Source organism: Oreochromis aureus, linkage group 7, assembly GCF_013358895.1.
Source record: "Oreochromis aureus strain Israel breed Guangdong linkage group 7, ZZ_aureus, whole genome shotgun sequence".
Classification (NCBI taxonomy): domain Eukaryota; kingdom Metazoa; phylum Chordata; class Actinopteri; order Cichliformes; family Cichlidae; genus Oreochromis; species Oreochromis aureus.
In genome coordinates, this window is record NC_052948.1 from 3,728,889 (window position 1) to 3,749,169 (window position 20,281).

At 41.3% G+C, this 20,281-nt stretch overlaps 2 protein-coding genes across 8 annotated transcripts in view; both read right to left on the bottom strand.

Annotated features, from left to right (window-relative positions):
- Positions 1–1,594, bottom strand: part of mical3a (microtubule associated monooxygenase, calponin and LIM domain containing 3a) — an 80,405-nt gene extending 78,811 nt beyond the window's left edge. For all 7 annotated transcript variants that reach the window (XM_039615417.1, XM_039615411.1, XM_039615414.1 and 4 more), the window contains exon 1: positions 1,407–1,594. The gene's annotated coding sequence lies outside the window, so the exon portion shown is untranslated. The remainder of the gene's footprint in view (positions 1–1,406) is intronic.
- A 1,167-nt stretch (positions 1,595–2,761) lies between these two features.
- si:ch211-1e14.1 (UPF0606 protein KIAA1549) overlaps positions 2,762–20,281 on the bottom strand; it is a 36,143-nt gene continuing 18,623 nt past the window's right edge. Inside the window, exons 10-21 of the mRNA XM_039615804.1 lie at positions 18,192–18,369; positions 17,230–17,414; positions 12,791–13,020; positions 11,732–11,868; positions 10,028–10,233; positions 9,328–9,554; positions 9,091–9,235; positions 8,696–9,010; positions 7,419–7,465; positions 6,532–6,668; positions 5,342–5,496; positions 2,762–4,968 (exon numbers count right to left, since the gene is read on the bottom strand). Coding sequence (XP_039471738.1) covers positions 4,777–4,968; positions 5,342–5,496; positions 6,532–6,668; positions 7,419–7,465; positions 8,696–9,010; positions 9,091–9,235; positions 9,328–9,554; positions 10,028–10,233; positions 11,732–11,868; positions 12,791–13,020; positions 17,230–17,414; positions 18,192–18,369 — 2,154 coding nt within the window. The 3' untranslated portion in view covers positions 2,762–4,776. The remainder of the gene's footprint in view (positions 4,969–5,341; positions 5,497–6,531; positions 6,669–7,418; positions 7,466–8,695; positions 9,011–9,090; positions 9,236–9,327; positions 9,555–10,027; positions 10,234–11,731; positions 11,869–12,790; positions 13,021–17,229; positions 17,415–18,191; positions 18,370–20,281) is intronic.

Genomic DNA, 20,281 nt, shown 5'->3' on the forward strand with positions numbered 1-20,281 from the left:
CGGGCACCCTCTCATGAATGACAGCTATTCACCTCTCCCTAGAACATCATATGAGTGCTGCCTCCTACTCAGCACAGCGGCAGCGCACAATGTGACACTGTGTCTTCTAATACAGTACAGCCTGGTGGAGAGGGGGTGACAGAGAAACAGATAACCTGCACTGTGACCTTGAGGACAGCGATCGTCCGCCGGCGACCAGAGGTGATGTCAGCAAGAGTTACCTGACCTGACACGAGGCGGTACAATGGTGAGCCTAATGCATGCAGACACTTTTGCTTCTAAACTTGGATAAAATATGTGTCATGCAGTGGTAAGTAGGGCAGCACTAGCTACTGGCACGTTCTTTCTGTACCCTTCTCTAACCTTGCTTATCTCTCTCTCACACACAGAGAGAGATAAATGTTCATTTGTTATGAAAACAGATCCTCCTGGAGATCCATGACTTTCCTCCATTACGTCAGATGAGTCTCATGTCACACACATGTGCAGAAAATCTAAACTTTCTCTTATCGCTGCCGTTTCTGCATCTCTAGCTCAGAAATCCCCCTGACACCCTCACCTCACTATCATGCAGAGAAGACAGGCAGAGATGACAGAGCAAAGATAACCTGCATTGGTTGGTAGAGATAAAAAGGAGATAAAAGGGGTGGAGAGAAGGGAAATGTAGGTTTTAGACCACACAATACGGTTGAAGGCACTGCTGGTCATAAAAACGTGATTGAAAATCCAGGAAAAAAATATGTGTGGTATTTGAGACAAATGAAGGCACTCAGTTTCATGCAAAATTCATATGCGCAGCCAATGCTAAAAGTGAACACAGTGGCATCCTTCCATGACATCAGTGCCAGCTGGCCCTTAGCTGGGTACCGCAGAAGATGTCTGCAGTGTCGCCATCAGTCAACTATTCGTGCTGCCATTGATTCATACTGTCGGCAGCAGCAGCAGCTCTAATGGTATGTAATAGTGCAGCATGCAGAGAATTGCATAAGAAGAAGCCATGCTTGTAAACAAGGAGGGCGAGGACCACAACCTCCCACAGCAGCGCCACTGCAACAAAGCTAACAGCTGTAAGGGCTCATCGTAGGCTGTGTCAACAATACTTGCCTCATTCACTGTCATGAAACTGCAGGAATGTCATTTTCTGATACACACACACACACACACACACACACACACATACAGCGCACAAATGTCTGCAACTGCACCCTATTCAGGAGAACCCAAACATCTACCTTGGTTACAAAAACAAACAAAGTGGGAAGACACCCCGTCTGTGGGACTCTGGTTGAGAAACCTGTCTTGTAACATCAGTACATTCCCGAGATGTGACTCTTATTACAGTCAAAGAATACACATGTGCAGCAAAGCGCAGATTGAATGACAAGCAGATAACAGGCAATACTCACAGGGGCTTTAAATATTAGTTAAAAAGAAAGAAATCCTCGTCCATCATCAGTAAAAAGACTCCTTTCACAATTCTCCTCCTCCCTCCTCTCAGTGCTTTTTGTCTTTCACCAGCAAACTGAGAGAAAGAGCGGCTGAAGGCAGACAGGAAGATCTGCAGTGCTGAACCTCAGTCAGTGTGCTACCTCCTTCTCCCTGTTTCTCTCCTCCCTCCCCTGCCTACCTCCCTCGCAGTTTTCTCCAAGGTCAGTAGGCAGAACCGACTGTTTGACTCCTCCCTTAGTGGACAATACCCTCCTACAGGCTGGACGCACAGGCAGTAATTACCATCATGATCCAGATTAACTCCTGGGTGTGCTCTTGTTGTGTGTGTCCAGGCTGCGCTCAGCTTTCTGAGCTGGGACGGGACAACACACAGACAGGATTACTGTAGGGAAGGTGGGGAGAGGAGGGGGGACAGTTTAGATACCGGGCAAGAGGCAGCAAGCCTGGGATACTCTGCAGCAAACAGGCAACAGACAGAGTCAGAGATGCAACTAAAACTAGCAGCATCATGAAATTAAAAAGACGGATTATTAAGTAAAAATGAATTAATCTCTTGCCACAGCATGACTCCTGTGTATAGAAGAGATCGGAAACAAAATCGAAACACAATTACTATAAGTCATCAAATCCCTTATTAGGGTTTACTTCTCAAAACTAAGACCAGAATAATTTTAACCAAATGTGCGCATGGGCTGTGAATATTGACCACTCCAGGAGTGTGCTGTTGAATACTTGCTGAGTTGTGCACAGTCAACCCCCTGTAGAGACAGATCAGATTTACTGAACATTTAGATGCCTCACTCACTGGCTTTAGAAGCTGTGATGAGGAGCTGGAGGTTATTTTAAAAGAAATATAAACGTGTAACAGTCACAGTGACTGACCACCGGTGCATCTTGATTCATTCATTTAATTAGAGTGTATTTGTATATTCCAGATATTGGTGGTTAGAAAAATTCATCTCACCCAAAGGCTAGTGGAAGCATCACTGATCCAAAGAGACTCTGCTGTATGATAAGCATCTGTTGCATGTTCACACTTCTTCAAAAAGACGTAAAGAGCCCACCGACTGACCTGCTTTCAGAGACGCCTAGAATTATCCATGGGAACTGGTTACGTCATGTGCTGCAGGGGAGCGCGCTTTGTCCTTAAGCACAGCTAGTTTTCCTGTGATGTGCTGACACCCTGTGGTTTTCTGGTGTAACTACAACACCTGTAAGCCTGTGACGTTTTGGATGATAATGACGTCAGATGTTATGATTGCTCAGATGAAACCAAAGCAAAATAAAATCTGAAGTAATTTTCACTCTGGTAATGTACAGTAATTATAAGGCAGCTCAAGTTACAGCTTACTTTGTATTTCACAAATTCTGAAATAGAGTGCTCAAAACCAAGCCAAAGAAATACAACAATTAAACATGCAAATGGAAAGTTGGGCCAGCCAACGGATCATTTTTACATAGTAGAACACGTAGAAAAGCACTGCAAATAAACAACAACAACAAAAAGCAACTGAGGATGAACACGAGGATGTAGTTACAGTACAGAACCAGCAGATGGAGGCGTACAGTGTGAGATGGATAAACCACGAACATGTAATGGACAACAAAGCTACAGTGCCACCGTTACCTGATGTTCCATCGATTCGTTTACAGTTCAACTGCGATTACATCCACTGACTAACAGCCATGTTGGAATAATGATGCTTTTAAATAATTCTGTGTTAGAAGTGGGAGTGTAATAGTAGACAGTCTTTTCTGGTGCTTAATCAATTCAGGTGAGTCCAAAAGGCACGTCACATGGAAACGAAACATGGCATGAGAAGTACACTGTGGCCACATCAGTAAAATCACCTGGAAGTCGAGGCTTGTGCAGGGAACATTTCAAATCTGCCATATACTCCTGGCACAAACTGCAAAAACACATCTTCAAGTCCTGCTATAAAAACCCCACATTTCCTCTTTTATTTTAATCTAATAAATTAAAATTTTAGGCCCCCGAAACATCACACCACGTCCTGTGGAAAAGACCTAGAATGACTTCTAACCAGCATGATGACTAAGAGACAGGTGAACACAAATGATGCAAGGTAAATCCAAATCTATTTAAAAAGCATGTAAAAATGAGTAGTTGAAGTAAACCATTAATGAAATACAGTACACGTCTTCCCTTCCTGTGCTAACAAAAAGGCAAATCAAACTTCCAATACTGCATGAAAAAGACATCCATGTGTATTCGACACAGAAATGAGTTCAAACGGAACACTGGTGTCTGTGACTTTCCCTAATTTACACTTCTTCCATGTGACCTTCTAAAGTGTCTTTTTATGGATTTGTCCGTAAGGAATCTCTTAATGAAAAACCTGAGCCGTACCAAGTAGTCTGCATACAGTGCATCAAATAACCACATAATGAATACATACATTAAATATTGACCATAATCATCAAGTATGTCACCTTTTATTATTTGTACCACATCTGTGTCTGCGTCTTTAAAACTTGCTCAGAAACTGTTTGATCTGGTTAAAGGCTGATTTCTTCTCCTGTTTGCTTAACCATCAAGTAGCTTCTCAACATGAATAAAAAAAAAAAAACTTTAACATGAAAAGGTATATATTGTAAGCCGAGAGGTCGAACACTGTTTTACTGTAGTAAGTAAGGACAGAATAGGTAGCATTAACGAGTGTTATTACTGTGTATGGATGCCCCTTCTTTGCCTGCTGTCTGAACTGGATTGCTGGCTGTGAACTATGATCTTACTGTAGGCTCTAACAGCAGGTATGGTCACGTGAACTGTATCACAGTGTCAAGGCATAACATGGCTCATCATGGCAGAAGACAGGAAGCACCTGATGGTGGAAAGGAAGTTAGGGGTCTGCATCAAAAAGAAGAAATACATCAGGTTATGTGATGTAAAAAGACATTGTGACTTCAGTCTGACACTGTATTTCTGTTTGTGAAGGCGACATAAAGTTGAAACCAGAGTCTGAGGAAATGCAGCAAAATCAAGTCCAACATATGGATCCACAGTACGTGACATTAGCGCTCCCTGGTCCACGGTAAAGAACAGGAAAGAAACACGGGCATGTCGAGTTCACGCGTCTGTTTCACGTCATCTCTGGTCAGCTGTACTCTACTGCAGCTGACGTCAGTCCTTATCAGCCATCCTGTTATGCAGTTTCTCAGGAGCAAACCTCTCTACTTTAGCAGGACTATCTCTCTGCTGTACAGCTTAATGGACTTCCATGGGAAGCACTGTCAGATTAGGTGAAGCAAGCAGGCAGGGTCAGTGACATGACTGGTTAGAGCAGGACACTAGAAGCCAGGACTTCAGCTGTGGTAGCTGGGCACAGCCGCCTGTTTCTGCGAGAGCCGCAGAAGCTCCTCCCTGATGGCTTTGATCAAGGAGGCAGAGGAATGAGTGGGAGGAGAAGTATCCAGAGGTGGGGGGGCTGTCAGATAACCCACACCATCTAGATGGGTCGGGGGGGCCGTGGGCTCCCTGATACCACTCCGGTGAATCTGGAAGATAGAGGAGGACGAGTAGTCAGGGGATCCATAAATAGCAGGCAGGACAGAAAGGGCAAACAGAACAACAGGGAGAGGTGATAAAAAAGAAGAGAATAGATTAGATAAAAAATATCAAGTAACAAAAACAGAAAGAACACCAGAAAATTAGAAGAATACCGATCTTAAACTGTGGGTGTTTCTCAAATGCAATAAAGTTGGCTTCCTGTTAGGATCAAGTTACTGTGCGTTTGTTTTTTTTCCCTTTGATTCAGAAGGAAAAATAATTTGATGATTAAATGAAAAGTTTGGGATTTCATTCAGTTTCAGGTTTCAATGAAATTAAATGAACTTGTTAATTAAAAAATAAAAATGTCAGTTCACTCACTGCATCTTTTTCAGCTTCTGCTCTGGAGAAATTGTCATCATGATAGTGGTTCCAGCCTAAGCCTCCATTCTGGCCCGGAGCAGCCCTGACTCCTGCTGGGTAACCATTCATCCGACTGGACAGACCCACTTGTGCAAGATGATGGAGCTGGGCACCTAAAAAAAACAATAAACACATTATACTTACTCGCACTAATTTCCTAAAGACCCAACCTTAATCATGCCAGCTTCTTGCCCAACCTTAACCCTTACTGTATCTTCCATTCATACTTAAAACTGCTCGGGATTCAGTGCAGTATTCTTTTATGCTCTCTCAGCTAAGCAGAGAATATATGGAACTGTCTTTACTTGGCATCAGCGTCTGAAAATTTGTCAGCTGCAAGCAAATTTATACCCACTGTAAGTGAAGTTGCAAAGTTATTGGCAGCTGCCTGACTGTCTTTCATCAGATTAGCCAAGCTGTTTTAGGGTGAGAGTTAGCGTGCACCTTGGACTGGTTGCACGTCTATCACAGATGTTCTTCAATCATTGCAGACAAATATTGGCAACCTGAATCAGCTGTACGTTTTGCTGACACACCCCATTCCTGCTGCAACAAATGGCTTTAATCGCACATTCACGCTGCATGCCGCACTCAGCCAGTTCAGGAAAGGGCATATTTTAAATGCAAGAGTTATTCCTCTGTAGTCAGAGCTAGTGCAAAACCTTTCACTTTTGCACTCATTATTTCTGTCAGTGTTACATATTCTCAGCAGTTTATTGTTAAACAAAGCCAGAAATAAATAGTGTATAGCTCTAAGAATTAAAAAAGGACATATTTGTGTTAATGGTTCATTTTGTTGTTTAGCTGTAACTGACAGCGGGAGTATTTACATTTAGATGGTGACACATCCATTGTTCTTTTTACCAAGTGGGACAAAGCATTTACTCAAAATTATTTAAATATAGCATAAAGATTAAACACTGAGATAACGAACATACATATACTTGTCTATCTTTAAGCATTATTGCTTAAGATGTGTGTTTCTTTTTTCCTATTTAAAAAAAAAAGTCTGCAAAAAAGTTGAAAATGAGATGCAGAAATGAATGGACACCATGAGCTTCGTTTGGGGGGCAGCGCAACAGCCTGAACATAAAATATTGTTGTGTTAATATTGCATTCGTGTGATGCTATCAAACTTCCTTTTGTACCTGTGGTTCCTCCCACTGGACGTGGTCTGGCAGATGAGGGCAGTTCATCAGCGTAGAGGCCCCTGCTGGAGTACAGGCTGTCTGGCCGGAGCTGCTCGCCGTGCCCTGCTGTTTCTCCTGGTGGCAGGTAGTTTCTCCTGGTGGCAGGTAGGTCAGTTTAAAGCCAAGACCCTGCCTGAAACACAGATGAATGTTGCCATTGTGTTTCTTCAATTTGTACAGTCTTAGTTCAAGCAGTATTATGATTTGAAGGAAACCACTCTGTGTTGGGGAGGATGCACTATCGATCTGCTGAATACTGGGTCAGTTTAAAGTAAACAATTTGACTAACAGCAGATGATGAGTGTGCACTGTTACTGAACATGGAGACATTTCATACTGTGTGTATTTGTGCTACTTTTTAGCATGCTTTACATTTCTAATCACAGGGAGTCCTACCTATATGGTGCAATCAATAACCTGATAGTCAAACATTTCACAATTTGCTACTAAATAGTGGAAACACAAATGGTTGACAGCTGATACTCTACATGTGTGTACATGTGCAGCCTTTTCAGAGTCTATTAAGAGGCCGCTGTTCAGACCTGATCCATTAAAACAATAAAATAAAGATCTAAAGTTGAATCTGTTCATCTGGACGTGGGAGAAACGGCGTTTTGTGGGAGAACCAGTTTTTGGAGAAATTATTCAGTTCTTCAGTCTCATGAGGCTCAACTCAGTAAACTGAAGGAACAAAAGGTCAGTTCCTTAATCAAAATGTCAATCACACTGTACCAAAGTTCACCTGTAATTATAAATAGGAAAAACCTCTTGGGGTATGAAGAGCATGTGGAAAGCATAGCATTTATCAGTTTATACCCGACTCTATTTTCAGCAGCTTTACTGACCTTGTTGCTTGTAGTGCAGCAGAGGACATGCCCATCTCAGGGAATCTCTGGGGAAGACCAACAGAGATGTGCTGTGTTTAAGTGACAATGATCAAGTACCAGTGACGACAGAGATCTCAGGTATAAACAGTGAAAAACAGTGAACTGTTTTTACGAAGCATCAGGGTGTAGTGATACAAATATTGGAAAAGAAATGCAAAAAAGATTTTTAGTTGATGCTGTCATTCTTATGAGAACACAGCCCTACTGTGTGTGTTGTAATTTACTGTAAATTTGGGTTTGGGGGGTTACTTTATATAGTGAACATTGTTATTTTTACCAAGCAAAGTTTTGTTGGATATCCATATTTTTAATAGCATATAAAAGCACCAGCAAAGGGCCTTTATGGCTGCACTGCTCAGTGTTTCTTTCACTCTTCTGGGGTGAGCACCAGTGTTGGATAGAGGACAAAGTGTTGTTATTAACATATCCTGACAGCTGTAAAACAGCATGAAAGATAAGAAAGCATTCAAAAAGTGTATTCAGGGAGTGAAAATGTATTCACTGCAGTCAAGAAGGTCTGGGATTAAATCTTTAAGGTTGCACTTCCTGTGAATGAATGAATCAATGAATGAAGTGACACATTTAGACCTGGACCATAGAATAACCATACAATGCTTCTATTTTGTTTTTGTTTTTACTAAGAGTAGAATTTTGCGCTTCTAAAGTACTGATTAGGTTTTCTTCTTCTTCTTACACAAACAACCTTAATTTCAGCTAAGCCCTCTACCTCTCATGAATTTCAAAGCAGGGGATAATTGTACATAAATAGTATTATGCTGCCGTAGCTGAGTGTTAATAACAGAGGTTGGCACTGCATAAACTGGCCTCGCTTTGTAAAGCCTTCCAAGCAGTTTCTTTGACAGTAGCCTATACTAACAAGAATTAATAAAGATTACGTGGGTGATGGCTATATCACTGAAGGGTCTTAGGAGCTCTACATAGCCAGTGGGGGGGTTAAGGTTGCACCTTGCAACAGATGGAGGAATACTTAAGTCAGTACTTTGCTAAGAGGACGTGATTATACTGGAAGCAATAGGCTTCGTGCTGAACAGGAGAACAAAACACCTTAAGAAAGTGAGTTGATAGTGAATGCAAAGCTGTGTCTCCCACTGTTTCTATTTGTTTCTATTTGTAACACACATTCTTGTTCCATGCAATATGGCAGATGAATTATTTATAGCTGACTGGATGGACAATGCTCCAGCCAGAGTGTTTGTACACAGATGGCAACTTACGGTGGGGAAAGCTTGGTAGGAAAGACCCCAAGGTCTCGGGCCATGACCTGGAGGGCTGGAGTTCGGAGGGTTGCTGTTGACCCCTGGGAGAGTGATCCCGGCAGTGCTGCCCTGAGAAGTGGGTGACACAAGAGCGAAGGCGTCGTCCAACAGGGAGTGCATCTGCTGCCTTGCTTCCTCGATGGAGGGCTGTGGGGGCATGTACGGTGGTGGGGGAGGGGCATGGCCGGGAGGAGAGGAAGCGGGGGCTGGGAAGACATCATCTGTGGGGGAAGGACTCCTGTGAGGGGATCCTGGGCCTTGGTCAGGGTCCGACTGGAAAACATACACGGCAAAGAACTCAGAAAGGTTACACGGTCCGTGAAAGGTTTTCCTACTTCTTCTGTGTTACTCACCACATAGGCCACATTGTTGACCCCAGGGCACTTTCTGTAAGCAGCATCAGTGTCTTCAGTGATGAGGTGGTCTTTGTCTGCTTCCATCATGCCTCCATTCATCTGGTCTTTCATCCTCTGCTTTGGTGAGCGCCTGCCTCGACCACTTAGAAACACATGAAGAAAGGGAGAAATATCATCGGCATACACAGAAAATCAAGTTCTCCACCAAAAAGTCAAAAATTCATAACCTCTAACCTTTTCTTGGGTTCCATGAAGACAGACGGCATCTGAGCATCCGGGTCCAGGATCTTATCGATTTGCATCTGTTCTTTGTGATAAATGCGATCCGGATCCTTTGCATCCCCAAGACCACCTATGTCATCCATAGCTGGGAAGTCATAGTGGCCCTTCCTCTTGGCACGCAGACGAATTTTGTTACGATGATGCTCAATTTCTGACTTGTGCCTCAACGCTACCTGGATCTGAGGATCAAATTACAATTATCAGTATTAGCTCGTTTGGCAAATCATAAGAACCACAGCAGCATCACAAATGAAATTTCAACCATATGTGGATTACATCTTCCAAAAGACTTTGGAGGATTTCACTTTGTTCCTATTACTTCTTCTTTGAGAAAGAACATTTTCAAACTATCTGACCAAAGAGTTTGTGTCTGGGTTTTTTTTTTTTTATTCTGCATTGAGATGAAATTTTTCAAAGGAGCAGATGAGACTCCTGCAAGGCCTGTGGGAAATAATTAGCTTGGTAATTTTTTAACTTCAGCACAGCACAGTAAAACTATATCTTACTGTAACCCACGTTTTTCTAATGTGCTTGCGAAAGTAAAGCAAATCTTGATTCAACAGTTTTAATAAATTTTTTTTTTTTTAAAAGTCTTTAATATTAAACTGCTGGATTTTTTATCTCCTTAAAACAGAAAATGAGAGCAGCAAACCTCTTTGGTCATTTGGTTTGTGTCTGACAATTTTCCATTGACAGGTGGACTGTGGAGTGGTGGGACAGGCATAGGCTGCATGGCAATAAGCTGGACTTTATTGGGGAGTCTCCTGCTTGCGTCGGTGCCACGAGATATCCGATCAACGTGTTCAAAGATGGAGGCTGAAGACAGCTGCTCATTTGTATCGTTCATAGGAGGAGGACCTGTGGAATAAAACAAAGGTCATGGCATGGTAGCAGCGAGTTCACACCGTATGCTAATGCTGATTTAAGCTAGGGGACAGAGATTTTACACAAACAGCTAATGCATAAGGATGACTAATGAAACATGTACATGTTTCTTTACCACCTGACTATATTCAAAATATTGGTTGTAATAAAAGTGTGGAGTAAATTTCTTGAGGGTTACGTGAAAATAAAACATTGATTTCTATCTCCAAAAGCTAAGCTTCGTTTCAAACAATGGCTTTTGCCTTTGTTTGTAAAGTTATTGTTTCCATGCTGTGACCGACAGCTCAGCACAGAAGTGATGGATGGTGAGAACAAGCTGTGCACAAAACTACCAAAGAACTAACAGACAACACACAGACACAGCTGCTGGAGGTCAAGCCTGAGGTCTACAGAGACAGAGACAGAAAGTGGCAAGCTCTTACCAATTCTATTCTTGCCTGCAAACCACAAAAGAAAGGAAAGAGAGTCTTACTAGGGTGAAAGAGATCAAGAACAAAATTCAAAGTGGTTGCTGCATACTGACAACAATATTAAAAAAACCAGAGGTGTAGCTGACACAGATGCATGAGAGAAAAGAAACATAACCAGGAAAGATCAAAAGAAAGGAAAAGGCAAGTTTCCATAGGTGATACATTCATTTCTTCAGATCTTTTATTCAGTAGTTGGAAAAAAGCAAGGAAGATGTTGCTCTGAATAAGAAGAAAACAGCAAAAAAGATGCAGCAGATTATTTAATATTGAATGTGTTTCATATGTAATCTAATTAAACTCTTTTCATCCACCAGGTATCCACCGACCCAATTATGCTAGGACTACTGTTTGGTTGTGTTTTATTTACATTGTAAATGAACCAAGTCTCATTTGTGCATCTGGGATTTTCTCCTGGATATGACAATTTGGCAAAAATTAAATCTAAAAAAGGGGTTGCTGTCAGCCTGACCCAATCCTAACCCTAACCTTAACCAGGTTAAAAGCACCGGGCAGAGCATCGTACAGTATCAGCAGAGACGTATCAATATCAAAACACAGACTGTTCCTCTGTGTGTGAGTCAGGCTGCAGTCTGCGAGCCCGACTGGCTCGAGGTCCAGCACGTAATCTCTTGAGTGGCACTGCAGGCTTGAATCTATCAAAAAGCTGTCAGATAAAGTAACTTTAGGATTTTTTTTTTCTTTTTCCTCAATTCCTCTCCGTCTCGTCTTATTTTGACCACTGAATAGAAATTCCTACCAGCTGTTTCTTTTACCTTCACTCTGTTTTATGTCCCTGCCTGGGTTCTCTTCACGTTTCCTCTGCTTTGTCTTTTCTTCCTCCCTTTACAATCTCAAACTGGCCTCCTTGTCAATCAAAACATGCTTGTGGTTGCTCTCTCTTTATCTATTTATGTCAGCCAAGTCCCTTCATTTTCCTCCTCCCCCTCATATTTGCTCTCCGTGTTTGGAGGAGCGAGTTGAGTGTTGCCAGGGCCACTTACCGTTTAAAACATTGATGGGGACCTTACGGGTCTGCTTGCTGTCGCTGGGCGTGGCCTGGGCTCTCAGGTTCTCCTCGGTTGATTCCCGCTCACTGGAATGGTCACTTAACACAGAGTCACCATCTGATGAGGAGATCCTACCCAGGAAAGACACACAAACACAGCCTTACATGAATAATTGAAGCCCAAGAGCGCACAAACATGCTGCAATGTCATGCATAATCAAAAACTTTGCTCCTGCAGAAAGGTAAAAGCTGGGAGGAGACTTCTAAGAAATAATAACATCGGTTATAACTTGTTGAAATAAATGCCTTAAAGAATTTCCGCTGCCAGAATGATTACATTCATTAAATAATTTGTCTTGGATGGCTGTCGAGCAAGGAGGAACAACCAGCGCCAACTCCCCAATAAAAGGACTGATGTAATGGAAGTCATTTGTAACAGGAGTTAATAAATGTATCCAGCAATAACTGCTGTACTTGTTTTGGTGTCACATATCTAATAACCAGAAGAGTGAGTGTTCTGGGAAAGGCTGGTAATGTTGCACAAACTCATTTAAGCTGTCGATACAATATCAAAACTGAAAATTCTTCAAATGTAGAAAAATAGGGCCAGAGAAAAAATATTTAAAGAAGAAAGTAAAATAAATATTTATAATGCACCTCAGCTTAACCTTCTGTAAGTTACACAGACCTGTCTGAGGGAAAAAAAAAAAAAAAAAAAAGATTCCTTCTTCTTTGGTGCATAAATTAATCAGAAGATCTGTCAAAAGCTTTTTGTCTGGTTGGCTAACTGCCCCAATTGAAGGAGGTAGAAAGTCACCTCAGTTGGGAAAAACAAGCAGTAATAAAATCTATACAGAAACGTTAACACAATTTAAAAATTGCTGCCAGTGTTTTCACCATGTGTGGAAAATATAGACACTAAGGTGACCGTATCTCTAAAATATGCTGGCTGTAATCATGAACTTCACTAGAACTGCTTATCCTTTCTTTATTTGCTTTAGCCAAAGTAAGCCTTTATGTTTTGTCACTTTCCTGTTCTGTGAGCACCACTGACCTTCCTCTCCTTCGACCACTGCGCGATGCCTTTGTGGAGGAGGCGGACGTTTTGGAAATGGGAGTGGGGATCTCCCCATTCTCAGATGGACTGAGGCCATCTTTAATGGATACTTGGACGGGCCCGAGGCCAGACGGGACAGGCTCCTGGATCACCATGACATCATCCTTGCTCTGCTGGCCAAGGTGCAGCTTGGCAAAGTCAAAGCCTTTAACGGTGGGAGCCTGCAGCTAAAGAAACGGGCAGAAGAGAAGGAACAAGTGGATAAACATGAGCTGAAAGCTGCACCAGCAAGACAGCGAGGGAGCGAGTAGGACTTTCACTTAAGTATTTACTTACTGACAAACATTCACGAGGAATGTGAGTGTGACATAACGCCATCTCATTGTGACATTAACCTTTACATTTTAAAGCCTCTGACATTATATCAGATGCTGATATGGGAGTAATACCGGTGAAAGCAGGAAACTATGAAACAATGAAATTCCATTAAGATTCCAGATTTGTAAATGAGGGAAATGACAACCAGAACGATGCCACATTCGAGACATAATTAGGCTAAATGACTGATGAATGGATGCCCGGTGGGAGACTCACACAGTCAGACAAGAATGAATAAAGAGCAAGTCTCTGAGAAGAGCGAGAGACTTGGGTAAACATTGACTTGGTGTCTGTTTTTGGGGTGGTGGGGGATGGTTGGAGACGGAAGCAGTGAGTGTAAAGCCCTCAGGACTTTCCACCAGCAGAGGAGTAAACAGAAGATGTCAGATCTGAGTGTGTTTGCAGGCAGTTTGTGAAACTCTAGTCCTACGACACTGAAATGTGGCAACAAGCAAAGACTGACGTGACCTGTTCCTCCTAATTCTCTGAATTACATGTGGCAAAATGTACAGCTTAGAAGAGGCTTGTTGGTATAAAATTCCTAATCCAGTTTTATGCTTGCCAGTATGAAACTGCTACTCCTGGGGGGAGTAATTGGGTATATGATTGTGTACTGTTCTCCGTGGCGCACAAATGAGGCCAGTCTTTGAGGGGCACAACACCTCAAATAGTAAACCATGACTCATTATAGCCAACACTGAAGCTGAAAGCACACAACACTTACACATGACTTAATCGTTACCATAATAAACCATTTACAACAACACAGACACAATGTACAACTCTGTTTCCTAAAAAGGATTATTAGGTCCTTTAAAACGTAAAGATAACATGTGAAAAACTATTAATCTTCCCCCCCAAAATAAATGCGTATCGTAAATTTGATATAAGCAATACATTTTAAAATAGTTGGGACAGGAGCTACAAAGACTGCAAAAATATTTAAAAGAAAAAGGGAAACAAACAAACAAACAAACAAACAAACAAACAAGAAAAATATCTAAATATTAGTATTAGTTACATGAGGACTGAGGTTAGCGACTTGGGTTTAAAAAGAGAAACAGATGCCTTCATCACATTGTATTCAAATTGCAATAATTTGGAGCGTTTCATCATCTACAGTACATAATATCATCATTAAAATAATGATATTATGTACTGTAGATGATGAAACATTACTTTAATATCATTAAAATATGAAGAAAAAGAAAATAAATCTCAGCAAGTCCCAGAGCTACATCACTGCAAGTTGAAAATATCATGCAAAGCAAAGATAAAGCATGAGAAACAAAAAGCTAGCATCTGTTATGATATGTGCAGTGCAGTGGTAACTTGCACGTATGTTAATGCTCCATTGATGCTGCATGTTACATAGAAGAACATACATTGCCATTTGTTGGCACCTATTCGAGCAGCATGTTTCTACAGTTTAGAAAGTGCAGACACATAAAAATGAAACAGGAGTGACTCTGAACTGTCGAGCACTTTAAATCAAACATTTTGCTTGCAAAGCGGTGATCCAACACAGCAGTAAATACGCTCCTGTCCCAACGATGTTGTTAAAGTGGAAACGACAGTGTTTAACTAAATACAAGCTTCATATGATCTGTAAACATTTTGATTCTTTTTTTAGTGACATTTCAGCGTTCTGTGTTTTTTGAGGGGAAACAGAGTTGTATATACAACATCTACCGACTATAAACACACACTTTTCTCTCTAGATACCAGAATGAGGGAGATCTTACATCTATAAACACAAACAGGCACTAATCTCCCGTCTACTACATGATATACCTCCTCCTTGGCTCGTCTCCCTTTAGACAATACTTTCTTTTTCTCTTCTTTCTTCACTTCCTCTGGTTTCTTTTTCACAGCTTTGCTCTCTTCCTTTTTTTGCTCTCTTGATGTATCTTCTTTCCTTTTCAGTTTCTTTTTATCCTCCTCCTCTTCCTCTTCTTCCTCCTCCTCTTCTTCTTCAGTTTCCTCCTCTTCTTCCTCCTCTTCTTCAGTTTCCTCCTCTTCTTCCTCCTCTTCTTCAGCTTCCTCCTCTTCTTCCTCCTCATTTTTCAAACCCTGTTTGCTCATGAGAGCTACTGATCTCTAAGCAGAAGCAATGATGAATAAGATAAATTGTTCTGCTGATAAGTGACGAGCTACTATTTGTTATTATATGAGCTACTGTTTGTTATTTGTATCATTTGTAACAACTATTAAATACCCAGACTATGAACAATTGACTTCTTCTCCATATAATGTGTATATGGTCTTGTTCTTTGCATAATTGTAAAACACTTGAATAATAAACCATAAACAAGCTACTTCCAACAAACACACAACAGGTCTGACTACATTTTCTACAAATCACCAGACACTGCTTTGTACCTTCCCCTTTTTAAAATCCTTCTCCTCCCCTTCCTCCTCCTCTTCATCATCTTCTTCCTCTTCATACTCCTCCTCTTCATCCTCACTAAACTCAATACCTTTTTTAGTTTGAGGGAGTCGCTGTTGACGAGAGGTCCTTGATTCTCTGAGTAACATAGTAGACTGAGAGAAGAGGAGTGGTGTTAAGTCAAGGATGAATGTGTGGATCAGAGAGGGTGAGCTAAGTGACAGCCACTGATACACGTCTGAGTCAGAGCACTGACCAAATGCTAAGGTTATGTTACAGTATGAATAAAAAAGATCAAGTGAAGGGGAATCAGACAGAGATGAAAAGATGAGGCAGTTTTTGAAACCAAAACATCCAGAGACAACCACCCAAACAGGCTGTTTGTAATTAGGAAAGGAAATATACACACATAGGATGGAGTGGAGTCTTACTCCTGTCTTGTTCACATGGATTTCAGTCAAAGCTGAGTTTTGCAGGTGGACACTTTTTAGACAGATTCAGCAGCTGTTGTCGTAAGAAGTACCAAGGTTCTCTAATACTACTGTTATGAGTACAACACTGTAAATATGTTAGACCCCTGTGCAGTCTTATATTTCTGCACCACATATGAACTTCACAAAACTAATACAAACAAAACAAGACAGCCAAATACTGGCTGTTAAGTTAATTTCTTACTTAGGAATAAAATATACAGCCTGACATTTGAAGATCGTATAAAATATTCGTGGTGATAAAAAGGGACATAGACGTGCAAACATGAAGGTTTCCAGACTGTGTACACGAGTACACAGATGACAGAATTGGTCAGAGCAGGTATTACACAGATGTCATCTAACAATTACTCTACAGCAAGCCGTCTAATATTGAGCCAATGTGTGAAGAGTGCAGGAAGTTAGGCGGAAAATTCCCCGTGACCATGCTTGCATCATGTATAGCACCCCGCCTCCTGCACTCTCTGCTCATGTGTCAAACCTTGCCTAAAACAAACAGAGCATTTCCAATAGCGAGAGGTTGTCTGATACTGGTGTTTCTGTTGTGTGCTGCTTGTGATTGTCCACCAGACAAGGGCAGTCAGATTTATTCACTGTCCACAGCTTATGTCTGAAAGCTGTTTCAGGGAGATGTAATACTAGGACAGAAATCTTACTTAGGGCAGCCAAATAGCATTACTTCTAAATTTAAGTGAAGATACAAAAGCCGAAGAGGCTTTTCAATAACCACAGATTGAACACAAAATGAGCCAAAGGGAAACTGTAGAGCAGGACTGTTGAGTGTTTCAAGCAAAAAAAGAGCTGCTGAGGCTGTTTGGTGTATGAGCAGCATCATAATTTTTAACCCAGCACATGTCCTTTAATACGTCTCTGCTGGAATCATTAAAGTTTTACTAATCTCATCCAGAAGTCGGCATCATGATGTCCAAATCTGTGAGGTGTTGCAGCACAGTCATGGCAGTGAGAGATAGCCTTTATTAATCATGCTGACTTATAATCCCAGGATTAATCCAGTAAACCTAATTACAAACTATTTCTAATAAAAATGACTTGATACAACCAAAATACCTTCATTACATTATTATTCCTCCATATTCCAAATATAACATTTATGGCACAAAAGTCATTTTGAAACACTGATGCAGGAAAGCATCTGTAAAGTAAAGATGGAACTTTACCTTTTGTCTCTGTTGGATGGAGGTCATGGCGTCTGGCTGGAATTCCAGCTTGTCTGTCCGACACAACTTCCAGTAAAGGATGGAAATGATGACGATGACCACGAGGAGGGGAATCACAACCCCGATGATGATCCACATGTTTGTGTTCTCATTGTCAGAGGGTGAAGATGTCACTTTTTCAACAGCTGTGGTTAGAAAAAACAAAGAAACCATAAACTGCTAAGTTCATGTATTGACTACAAAGGAGGGGAAGGTTATTTTAGAATCCAGCTTGTTTTCTGTTACCAGTATTTCCAATAGGTTGGCTGCTCTTCTCGTCTTCATATGTTCTGTATTTATTAACAGTGATGCTCGTACATGTTAATGAGCTCATCTTTATTGATTTTCAGCCTTGATCAAACTGAATCTATAAAGGTGAGCGATTTAGCGGACATCTATAAACCGTAGCTACAGAAAATAACCTGGATTTGTTTCTCCTTGGACAGACACGGCGCTACTTTGGTTTTAATTAACAGTCATTTCATCCTCTGGGAAAGCACCATAAAAGAACACAATCAGTACGGAGACAGAACTCCCTTGAGGGGCTCTCATTAGCCTTCATCTGTTGTTTAGATTCCTAATAAGGAAGACAGGGTTTGGGTGCAGCGTGTACAAAGGGAGATAATTAGCTCAAATGTTACTATAAACATGCAAAGACACACATGGAGCTGGCAGTCGGTATCCGTTTTTTCCTCTTATTAGGATCTTGAGAACAATTAGCCATAAGACATTTACCAATAACAGTAATGATGGTGAAGCTAAAATAATTAGTCTTTTTTGTCTATATAACTAAAACTTCCTACCAGCATCAAAGAAAAAAAGAAAAAACACACTAGCAAATTAAATAAATTTACATGGGAGCGTTTGATTGATTTGAACTATCACAGATAATCTTTTTTACCTATTTATTGAGATATACTTACGTTGTGCTAATATGCCCTGTACACGATATCCCAGGACAATAGCAGCTCTTTGGACATCCAAGCTGTTAAGCAGGCTAGCAGTCTGATCTGCAGGCATCCTCTGACCACTAGGCTCCTCCACAAAATACACTATTTCGAGGGGGAGGTCAGCACCCGCCAACCGGCTTGCGCTTACAACCTGGGAATTTAAACAAGGAGGACTGGTAAAGTGTTTCAGAATGCAATGTTGAACAGATATGGGTAATTTTCTTTAAAGCAACAGCTGTGATAGATAAAAGGCAGGGAAAGAGCAGATCTTCTTAAACCCCGCCCCCAAAACACTCAATGTTTTATGCATCATGAATTTATCCTCCAGGGTCAGACTGTCGAAGGAGCTCTACTGTAACTTCCTGAGGCATCTGAGGGAAAACACTAGCTGCAAATGACCCATACTGTCAAGTGTGCAATTGCGCACCAGTGCATTGAAGTTGAAGGGATGCTGTGTTGACACAGTGGAGGAGAGCAAGCTCTCTGGAGCAAGCAGAAGGGGACAGAAAATTGCTTCCAGGGAGCAATATAAACATAGCAGGATATATGGAAGTGCTTCAGAGGTGCATAAGGAGATGACCTTAAAAAGAAAAACAGGTGTGTTTTTGCTTTTTATTAGAGTCACAGATCTTCCTGATCACACCCCAGATTTGATGGCTGTCATACAATAACAGAGTCACTGCCAGACCTCCTATATGATGGAGGCCCTTTTACCGAATTGCCAGTAATCTTATTTTTTCCCCAAAGGTAAGCATTTCCAGATGGTGCGGGGGGAAATAAAGGCAGGAGCATAACCAGCAGACTGTTTATTTGCTAAGGGACAAAGGCTGTCAATTCTCAGTTTTGTGGTCGTTAGTAGTGTTAAAGGGCATTTCTTTTCTTGGTTCACTCCTTAAGAACACAAACAGAGGACCATGTATATTACTCTAAACTTCATTTCCACGTGCATGCTTTAATGTTCCCATTTGTATCTTTATCCGACAAAGTTTCCCATCTGAAACACTTGTGGATAAGAGACTGTGCTCGAGGAAAAAATGACAAAATGCTTCTAAAAATGGATTCATGAAGGACGACCACACTCTAAATTAAAAATGGAATGTCTGATGAAGGTGCTAATGAGCAAAGTCTCACAATCTTAACAGTAAAGATGACTTTTTAATGGAGAAAGTGGCACCTCATTTTCTGCCGAGCCTTACAACATTAATCATTGTTGGTTTTTTAATTTTTAACGACAGATTTGAGACTCAAACCATTTGACCTTCTTGAGTCCACCTTGCTGTATTTAATGCTTATACAAGCACCTGAAAGTTACAGAGTTCTACAAACTAAACTAATTTTAGTTTTAAAATAGGGATGACTCCTGTGTCCACAATATACACACACCATCGTGTTTTCATATCCTTGTGGGGACATCTAATTGACATAATGCTTTCCCTAGCCTCTTACCCTAACCCTGACACTAAAACCACATTTTGAGCCTCAAAAATGCCTTCAAACTTGTGCGGATGGGGTTTTTGTCCCCATAACGGCTATTCGTCCCCAAGTATAGTAAATTTCCAATTTTTGGTCCCTCAAGATATGTAAAGATGGTCCAAATACACACAGAGACATAACCATCATTTTAGGTCACATTTTGCATATCCCTTGGAGATCCATTGCTTTAATATTTTTAAATTCTGTCCGATTTGTCTTTTTGACCAATTTAATTTTACTGACTTGTTTGTGTGTGTGCAGCCTCCCCGATGGTGCCCTGAGGCACAAGCACAGTCTGCTGTCTGTATTACTGAAAAGAGTAAAGTGCAGGTCATGCCTGGGCTGCCACAGAAAAACGGCCGGGCAGACTCCCTCATTCAGGGTTTAATCCAGTCCGTGTCTGCTTATTAGAGTGGAAAGAGGGCAGTGTGAATGCGTGTTACTGCACAGCCCAAATTCAACCTCCCTTTCATCTGTCTGGGCAGACTCATATTCTCATTGGTGACAACACTACACTCATTCTGTCATGACAGTCAAGGGCATCTGTCTGAGATACACCATAATAATTTATGTGCAAGAAAGCAAGACAG